The following is a 10,246-nucleotide window of genomic DNA, read 5'->3' on the forward strand; positions in this document are numbered from 1 at the left end:
GCATGAGCCTCAGTGAAAGATTGTAAAATTGTGAGAGGGCGAGCATGTGTTAATGATAAGGAAGGAATGGTTGACACATTGCATTTTCTGACCTGTGCTTTGTACATGCTACATAGTCCTGTCATTAAGTCTAACCTTAACATATGCCTAAGAGCATGCCACCCATTCCTGAGTGTTGCCATTACGGTAGCTTATACCTCTTCTATCTTTAGCAGAAAGGTCTGGAGCACCAAATAGGACGAGCCTTGTTTACCCAACTCCTGCAGCAGGTTTTCTATTTAATCAACTACAAAACACAGGATCAACTTTTATTTCACACCTGCATGGCTTGTCCTCTTATTCTGATTAAATCCTTCTTGCATTTGGCTGAGCAGTAAATCACTTTATCAGCATTTTAAAAAGCTCCATTTTTATCTCCATAAGTATAGTTACTTTCCTTTCAGTGGTTGCTTTAATTTTGACACCACCCAGGATAAAGCAGTCCGCTTGATTGAAACTACATCCACGAACATCCCCTCCCTCCACCAACAACGCTCAATAGCAGTGTGTACCATCTACAAAGTTGGAATGTGTCAGGGGTCTTTTCATTATGTCACCTGCTTATCTTTAAGGAAGAAACACATTTGAAGAAAAAACTACTCTCACTGTGTTCCATTAGTATTTTCACCAGAATGACTGATTTGACTGTATATAGTTGAAAAACGAAAAGCAACGGATACTGGCATGCAATTCCTTTTGAGAGCTTCTAGTCCTTTAGAGTCTACTTCAGATGGTCTTTGCATTTTTCTTCCTCAAGGGAGGTGGGCATCGCTGGCTGGGCCTGCATTTATTACCTGTGCTTAGTTGTTCTTGAGAAAATGGTGGTGAGCTACCTTCTTAAACCGCTACAGTCAATGTGCTGTGGGTAAACCCACAGTGCTGTTATGGAGAGAATTCCAGGATCTTGACCAGGCAACACTGAAGAAAAAGTGATATATTTCCATGATTGGATGTTGAGTAACTTGGAGGTGAGCTTGCAAAGATTACTGTTCCCATGTATTTCCTGCTCTTGTCCTTCTAGCTGGAAGTGGTCATGCGTTTGGAAGGTGCTGACTTAACGTCTTCAGTGAATTTCTGCAGCCTTGTAGATGGTACACGCTGCTACTGAGCGTTGTTGGTGGAGAGAGGGGATGTGTGTGCATATCATTCTAATCAAGCGGGCTGCTTGGTCCTGGATTGTGACCACCTTCTGAAGTATGGTTGGGGCTGCACTCATCCAGGCAAGTGGGGAGTATTCCATCAGACTCCTGACTTGTGGCTTGTAGATGGTGGACAGCTCTGGGGAGTTAGAAGGTAAGTTAGTTGCCGTAGTATTCCTCGATTATGACCTGCTCTTGTAACCACTGTGTTTATGTGGAGAGTCCAGTTAGTTGTTGGTCAATGGTAATTCCAAGGATGTTGACAGTAGGAAATTCAGTGATGGTAACACCATTGTAAGTCAAGGAGCAATGACCAGATTGTCTCTTACTGAAGATGGTTATCACACAGCATTTGTGTGTCACAAATATTATTTGTCACTTGTCTGCCCAAACCTAGATATTGTCCAGATCTTGTCGCATTTGAACATGGACTGCTTCAACACCTGAGGAGTTGTGAATGATGCTGAACATTGTACGAACATTGGCGAACATCCCCATTTCTAACCTTATGATAGCGGGAATTATCAATGAACCAGTTGAAGATGGTTCAGCAAAGGACACTACCCTGAGGAACTGAGGCCAATTTTTTGGACACCGTAGACAACTAAGTTACCTTGTTCACTTCTACATGGGCAGTACACTGCCAGCAGCACTTGCTTTTAAATCCCTACTCAAATGAATATCTGCTTTTTCTGTTTCAGTGCAAGCCTTCCCTCAGATGTGCAGTTCATTTTCGGCTTGCCCTTTCATCCAGAGTCTGAGCAGCTATTCACAGGACAGGAGCGGAGCCTGTCTCTCACAATCATCCAGTACATTGCCAACTTTGTCAAATCGGGGTAAGTTTTGTTTCACAATTAGCACAATGTCAGTGGATGAGAAGTGCCAATCAGACATAGAGTATGTGCATAAAAAGAAACAGAGACAGAGAAAATCCACATAGAAGGAAAGGCAAAGTGAAGGGTAAAGGAAGAGAGGGGTAGAGGAAGAGTGGGAGAGTCAAAGAAAGTGGCATGGTAAAACTGATATTTTCCTTTAAAGAGGAAAACTCCAATGGTTCTGAAATAATGCTAACTAACAGCAATTAATATATTCATCTGAAACTTCTTGTTACTTAAAACAAACTTTTTAACCAATTAACCAACTCCTCTTTTCAAATGTTTCATTCATATCTTTTCCCTCCTGTGAAATGCCTTTTGATATTTCTTATGTGAAATTTACAATATAAGCACAATTTTTTATTGTGAATTCAATGTTACCATCGATAATATTGTTAAAAATCTTTTGCCAGCATGCTTTTCCCGTTAATGTCTTCCAATATAAATTACAATGGCAGTATTTATAATGGATGCTGTCTGCATATATTTGTCACACCCCTTAAGTATAGTGTCTGACCTGTGGTTAAAATAATATGTCTTAGGATTTGTCCATACTGTTAAGAAACACATGCCTTTGGCTTCACATTTATCATAAAACAAGAGCTCCAGTTCAATAAATCTATCCAATAGTTATAGTTTCATTCTGATGAAGAAGATAGAGGGTAATTTTCATTCACACAAGATGACACAGTTTTGAATTCCTGATGCGTGTGGCCAGTCAGTAAGAATTTAAAATGATAATGCAAGCTCAGTAATTCATTTCTGCCTTCCATCATGAAGTCTTTTCCAAACTTTTTTTCAGCAACCCCAACTATCCTTTCGTCTTCTCCACGAACTCTGCTAGTGAGGCTTTACCTCCATGGCCTCATTTCTTAGACAGCACCGATGGCAGTAACTACAAAGAATTTGCACCTGCCCTCAAAAATAAGAAAAGTTTGAAGACGGCAGAATGTTCTTTCTGGAATGACTATGTTGAGATGTTCTTGGCATCTGCAGGTAAGCATAAGTGTAGAGTCTGCTCTTTCCATCATTTTGATGAGCCTTCCCTTAACTGAAACCCCATCAACTGGTCTTAATATCCCAGATCGTTACTTCAAGAAAAACAGAGGGTGATCACTTGTTGTCCTGAGAAGCATTTATGCCTCATCCAACTAAACAAACTAAAACAGATATAGATGTAGGGACCATCATTAAATTTGCAGATCAAATAAAACTGAATGTGATTGGCAATGAGGGGGAAAAAAAACTGTAGGAAGCAGGAAATGTCATGGAATGGGCAGATTAGCAGAAAAGTGATGGATCAAGTTCAATATGGAAAAGTGGGATTACTGATGAGATATGAGACATATAGAGAAATAAAGGTGCCTTGGAAGGCATGCACCCATATCCCTGAAGGTAGCAGGACAAATTGGTAAGGTAGTTATATCGGCAAACAATGTTTTTCCAAGAGATATTCCACCACCCATTCTGTGAAATTCTAGTAAATGTCATCCTAACGGATTCCATTTCTCTATGTACATCAGTGCTGCCATCCCAGGAATCAGTCTAGTAAACCTTTGTTGCACTCCCTCCATAGCCACAACATTGTTTTTTCAGATGAGGCGACCAAACTGCCATTATGCCTTGGTGCAGTCCACCTTGTATATCATTGATAATGTTATAGCTGTGCAACAACAGTGAAAGGACTGAATGTTGAATGCTTTGACTTAGATGGTGGCAAGCTTGTTGAATGTTGTTGGAGGTGCACTCATCCCAACAAGTTATGCACAGTCCTCATTTAGGCCTTGTTGGCACTAAAGAGACAGGAGGTGAGTTTCTCACCACATATTTCATAGACCCTGACCTACTGTTACATAGACATGTGCAAAATAGGAGACAACATAGACTATTCAGCCTCTAGTACTTCTGCCACCATTTACTAAGATCATAGCTGATATATTTGCATTTTGTATTCACATCTCCATCTATTTGTGATAACTTTTCATTACCTTCCCTTAAAAGAATCTACCTACCCTGTGTCTTTAAACTAATCAATGATCCTACTTCCACCACCTTCTGAGGCAGAGTTCCAAAGTTGCACAAACTTTTGAGAGAAATTAATTATCATCATCACTCTCTTAAGAGGGCAAGCCCTAATTTTCAAACAGCGCCACCTAATTCTGGGCTCACCCACAAGTAGAAACATCCTTTCCACATCCATCTTTTCAAAACTGTACAGGATGTTATAAACGCCAGTAAAACAACCCTCACTCTTCTGTATTCCACTGAAGGGAAGCCCAGTCCGACAACCCAGCCTCATAACATATTTGAAAAGGAAAAATAAAATGAGATCACTTTCCTCAAAGGCAAAATTTGGGGATCACTAAAGTGCTTCTCTACGGCTATCTACTACAAAACAATCTCCATTGATCAGGGCATGTATTGTGATTCTACATCTCCACACTCTAAAAACAAAGCAAAGTGCAGCACTGATGTGCAGAGATTAACTGTAAGTGGGTCAGAGAACTGCCATGATGATGATGATGATGATGATGATGATGATGATGATGCAGTGAGGCTGTCATATGTCAGATGCCTGTTTCTGTGGACATAGGGTACATGTGCCTGCTGGCCAGGAAGCACATCCTGAGACATTGGCGCCAGGTGTCCAAGGTAGAGGGCCGAAGAAATCTTCAGGAACCCGCTCTTTGACTTCACATCAGGAATTCTCAGTGTCTTGTTTCTATCCAGCAGGTGGCAGAATGGAAGCCTGCATGTTAATGAAGTGATATTAGGTAGTAATGAATGTGATCATGAGCGATAATTCCTGTTAATAGGCCTCTTACTATTTACTGGTGAGAACCTCTTCTCAATGTCTGGGACTTGGTTTGAAAATGTGACTTTTTGATCTCATTGCGGAGAAGGCCACTCGCTGACACCTCACCAAATTTTCCCACCATAGCCCACATCATTCAGGACCTGGTAAAATTCTGCTGTGTGTTGAAATTCGAGGAGATGGTAACGTGCAGTGATGATGTCAATAGTAATTCAAAGGCCAAGGCTAGTACAGTAGATCATGTGCTGAAATCACACTACAGTAGCTGGCAGAATTTAAATTAATGACCAAGAAATGATTGCTGATTGTTGCAAAACCCCATCCGCTTCACTAATGTTCTCGAGGGAAGGAAATCTGCTTTCCTTACTTGGTTTGGCCTATGTGTCATTCCAAACCACCACAATGGCGTGAAGTCTTTTAGAAATGGTCCAGCAGCCAAAGTTCAAAGGCAATCAACGATAGGCAACAAGTATCAACCATGTCTGTGATGTCCATATCCAATGAAGAAATTTTTAAAAAGTGGGCGAAGTCAGGAGTGCCCTCTTCGTGAAGCTCTATGTGGTCAAATATAATTCTTCAACATTAACATCCATATTTTGATAAGAAAGTTGAACGTAATTTGTTGATCATACAATTTAGCCTACTTACAGTCAATGTCTACATTGGAATGAAGGGAGATGAAGATGAAGATGACAGAAAATTTACACATTAAGACACTTTAGGTCTATGCATTTGTTTAAGCAATTAACTGAAACACTTGAGGTAAACACAGTGCCTGAACCTTCCAGCCTTTCTTCTCAAACAAGACTGCTTCTATTCAGAGCTCCACACCTCCTGATGAAAAAATGTACTGCATATTTTTTCAGCATGTTTTCTTTGAGGATTCACACAGATGTCAGATTACAAAAACCCGAGACGATTTAAGAGACAGACAGGTTCCTTTTGTTCTCTTTGGTTTATCTGTTTATATTTTTAACGTGAAAAGGAAAAGATTATTCTCAACTTTTCAGAGCTTTTTTTGCAAAGGACAGATTGTGTTTCTGAAGCCCTCTTGCCAATCCCATTAATTTATGCTGCAAGATGATATAGTGTACCGGAGCACTATGCTCTCTGGTACTGTACTCAAAGTATTTGCTCTTAGTTTTGACTATTGATAAAGGAAAATGTCAAAAAGCACATTAGTCATGATGAACCCCATCTTGTTTCAAATGAATGTGAAAAAAAGCTATTTTTGTCTAGGTCAGTTCAGAAAACGAAAGCATTTGAAACAAAGGTTCAAATGGAATCTAAATATAGTACAAATGAATTGACATGCCTTGTTTCCATGATAAATGGCAGAGTTGCTTTATAGCCATTAATAAATTGACTTCAGTGACTAAGTGGTAAATCTATAGAACAAGGTCCTCAAGAAGAGATAAAATAGTTAGTTAAATTCTGCTTACTCTCAACAGATGCCGTTAGACCTGCTGAGTTTTTCAAGCAATTTCTGATTTTGTCACAAAATAGTTTTTTTTTAATTCATTCGGGAGACATACAATGTTAGACCCAAGGACGTTGACTGAAAGTTAGAAAGATTGGACTCAAAAATCCGCATCAGCAATTTGAAAAATGATGTGGATAACATGTTTGGCACTGTCAGGTGGGCTTAGTGTTTACAGCAATTTCCAATTCTTGGGGTTTGCCTATCTTCCCGTCTCATAAACCAATTGACATGGATTGATTTCTGTGATTAGTAACTAACTTAGTGCATTGTAATTTCCCATGTTCTCTTTGAAGTAACATCAGCTTCCTCTTTGCATACATGCTCAATGCACCAGTTCAAGATTTTTGTAGCAGAGGACAAATGCAGCAAAAATACTCCACAATCTGCAAAATTAGTCAGACAGATGTCCATCATTAATGTACAATTTCATACAAACATTTTCTCCTTCCTTCACCTCCACTTACATCTTGTATGGAGTGTTTGATCATTTCAGCAACAATATTGATCCTGTTTCTAATTAGGTTTTTATTCAACTCTATTTTTAAGGTATTACTCAATTTAGCCTCAGCAATTTCTCTTCAATGCCTCTCACTTTCAGCTCAGGCACATCTCTCTAAAGCTCAAAACCTCTTATCTATAATGATTTAATCCAGCCCCTGTCTTGTCACTCTCCCATTCTAGGTCAAGCTTGTTGCTGCTGTTTCACTTACAAAACATTTTGAAATGTTTCTGTCCGTGAAGGTGCTGCATAAGTATTTATTGTGATCTTGGGAGGCTGTTCTATATGTTCACTTACTCCATAAGAATTTTCAATCTTTGGCTTTACTTGAGACTTCCTTTTTACAGGGGTGGTGTTCGCTCAGAGTCTGTAGGGGGTGTAATTGGGGGATTGTGCGGTAGGTTGTGTGGTTATTTTAATAGTTACTTTACGCAGGAGTTAGACTGAGTTTTATAATGTTCTGAATTTTCCAGGGCAACTTTTAACAACTGCAGAGGATTCCTCTAAATTCTCACATTTAAATGGATAGTTTTGGACTTTTCTAATCATATGGGAATTACCCATTAGAATCTTCAATTTTCCAGACAATTCCCTCAAACTCTGCCACATCAGGGTCTTGACAATACAACTCCCTTAAAATGTTGCAGAAATGACTATCTGGAATAACTGTGACTCTCAAATACTTTTCTGCATTCAGGTTTTATTTTCACCTATATATGAGATCATTGTAAATGGTCAGTGCAAATTACCAAGATAATAAAGTGTGAAGCTGGATGTACACAGCAGGGCAAGCAGCATCTCAGGAGCACAAAAGCTGACGTTTCGGGCCTCAACCCTTCATCAGAGAGCTCTCTCTGATGAAAGGTCTAGGCCAGAAACATCAGCTTTTGTGCTCCTGAGATGCTGCTTGCCCTGCTGTGTACATCCAGCTTCACACTTTGTTATCTTGGATTCTCCAGCATCTGCAGTTCCCATTATCTCGAGTGCAAATTACCAGTTACTTATTAACAATGGTTCATGTGTTGTGTGCCTGAGAGCTATTAACTGACCCTCTCTTGATAGTATTTGTACCCTGCCTGTGACTTAAACATGTATTTTATCTTTCAGGTGATGTCAGTGAGAATGATCTGAGCAGAGATCAACATGGCCAAGTCTTCCTGTCATCAGCCACTCAAACACAACCGCAACCAGCAAAGGAAGTTTACAGTTAAAATGAAAATATCTCCACTGCAGATGATTTCAAATGCTAATTCTGATATGTCTTAGAAACATTTAATGGAAATTGCATGAAAGAAAATAGTAAAATAAAGCATGCATTATAAAAATAAATGTGGTTACAGTCTACCTCTTATGTCAGCACTGACCTCAATTACATCAAGTTCACCCGTGGTAAGATTTATCATTGCTGAACCTACTCAGTGACGAGCTTCTTCATTCTTTAGATTTCATCTGCATAGAGACCTATTACAACTTATTTGTCATTTAATTAATATGTGGCATGCAATAAGTATTAAACTTTGTGCATTTGTCCAAGTGGTTAATATCAGGAAGAACTGGGATTAAGTAATGCATGAAGAAGGGGCTAAGGGGCTGAAACCAGTAATACATGGTCAAGTGTATGAAAAGATTTCTCCGTGCGGCAGCATACAGTACTTACTGCATTAGCTTGGAGACAGTCTATCTGCTGCTGGGAGATGCAGTTTCAGGCTGTGCATCTGATAAAATCATTTAAGATAAGAACATAACAAATACACCAGCAAATGGCAAGGCCCATTTGATTCCTCAAGCTTGCTCTGCCATTCAAAAACAACATAGCTGCCCTGGTCTTTGCTTCACTGCCACTTTCCTGATTTTATTCACCCCATGTCCTTCCACATGCTTGAAGTTAAAGAAGCTGTCATTGGACCTCAATGATCCGGCCTCCACAGGTCCCTAAGGCTGAGAAGAACTATCCTTAGCCATTTTATAAGTCAGTAAACATGTTTACACTCCATGCATATCTCCTGGTTCAGTGGATCTCTGTACATGTTTCTTTTACCCAGAATATGGAAGTTTAAATGATGCACGCTTGCAAGTCTATATGTACAGCTGTCAGTGTATTATGTGGGTACAGTTGTGCAGACAGATAGTCTGAAACACTGATAACAGGTTTCAGAACAACATAGCAAGCAAACCGCATGAGAGTTGAAAACATAACTAAATAAGTCAAAACTGTTGGAAAGTGCGTAATGGAAAAGAAGTTTATATTCCTAAATCACTGAACTGGCCACCAGTTATTTTCTTTGTGAATTCCTTTATCATTGATAGCAATTTCAATGCAAGGAAACTATTTTTACATTTCTCACATGCCGTCATTGCTAGGTTGGGTGCAACACAGAGTGTGCCTTAAGGCATTCTTATTTCTGTTGGAGATTCTGAAAACCAATGTGTTTTGATTCAGCCTCTATTTCAGTACAGGATAGCACAGATGCTTTAAGGACAATTTAAGAAGAAGCTAGATGAGCATTTAGAAATATATAAAATAGGAGCACCTGGCCCTTTGAGCCTGTTCCACCATTCAACATGATCACAGCTGATCATTCAACTCTATACCTTGTTGCCATTTTCTCCCTATTATCTTTGATCCATTCAGTTTTAAGAACTGTACCTAACTCTTTGAAAATGTTCAATGTTTTGCCCTCAACCATCTTCCATGGCAGAGAATTCCAGAGGTTCCCCATTCCCTGGATGAAAACCAACTCCCCATCTCAGTCCTAAGTGGCTGATCCTGTATCCTTAGACTGTGAGTGATAATGGGAACTGCAGATGCTGGAGAATCCAAGATAATAAAATGTGAGGCTGGATGAACACAGCAGGCCCAGCAGCATCTCAGGAGCACCTTAGACTGTGACCTCTGTTTCTGACTCCCTGATCAGCAGGAACATTGATCCTGCATTCGCCTTGCCTAGTCTGCAAGAATTTTATAGGTTTCAATGATATCACTGCTATTTCACCACCACTAATGCCACCCCCACCCCCCCACAACATTCTTTTAAACTGTAATGAATACAGTACTAACTGGTCCAGTCTCTCTTCATATGACAGTCCTGCCATCTCTGGAATCAGTCTGGTAAACCATTGTTGCACTTGTTCCATTTTCCAGAAGATCTTTCCTCAGATGAGGAAACCAAAATTCTGCAAAATACTCCATGTGTGGTCTCACCAAGGCCATCTCCAATTATAGTAAGATATCCTTGTTCCAAAATGGGAATACTTTTGCTCTGAAAACCAACAGACCATTTGACTTCTTCATTGTACCTGCGTCTTGACTTTCAGTGACTGATGTGCAAGGACTCCCAGGTCTCGATGCACCGCCCCCCTTTCCAATCTATCAATATTCAAATAATAATCTGCCTT

General features: G+C 39.8%; 1 protein-coding gene across 1 annotated transcript in view; it reads left to right on the plus strand.

The window, feature by feature from the left end:
• The window catches only part of tg (thyroglobulin), a 333,710-nt gene extending 325,556 nt beyond the window's left edge, over positions 1–8,154 (plus strand). Inside the window, exons 49-51 of the mRNA XM_059646355.1 lie at positions 1,880–2,014; positions 2,856–3,049; positions 7,958–8,154. Of these exons, the coding sequence (XP_059502338.1) occupies positions 1,880–2,014; positions 2,856–3,049; positions 7,958–8,061 (433 nt within the window). The 3' untranslated portion in view covers positions 8,062–8,154. The remainder of the gene's footprint in view (positions 1–1,879; positions 2,015–2,855; positions 3,050–7,957) is intronic.
• Positions 8,155–10,246: the final 2,092 nt, after the last annotated feature.

The sequence above is a fragment of the Stegostoma tigrinum genome, chromosome 5, assembly GCF_030684315.1.
Source record: "Stegostoma tigrinum isolate sSteTig4 chromosome 5, sSteTig4.hap1, whole genome shotgun sequence".
Classification (NCBI taxonomy): Eukaryota; Metazoa; Chordata; class Chondrichthyes; order Orectolobiformes; family Stegostomatidae; genus Stegostoma; species Stegostoma tigrinum.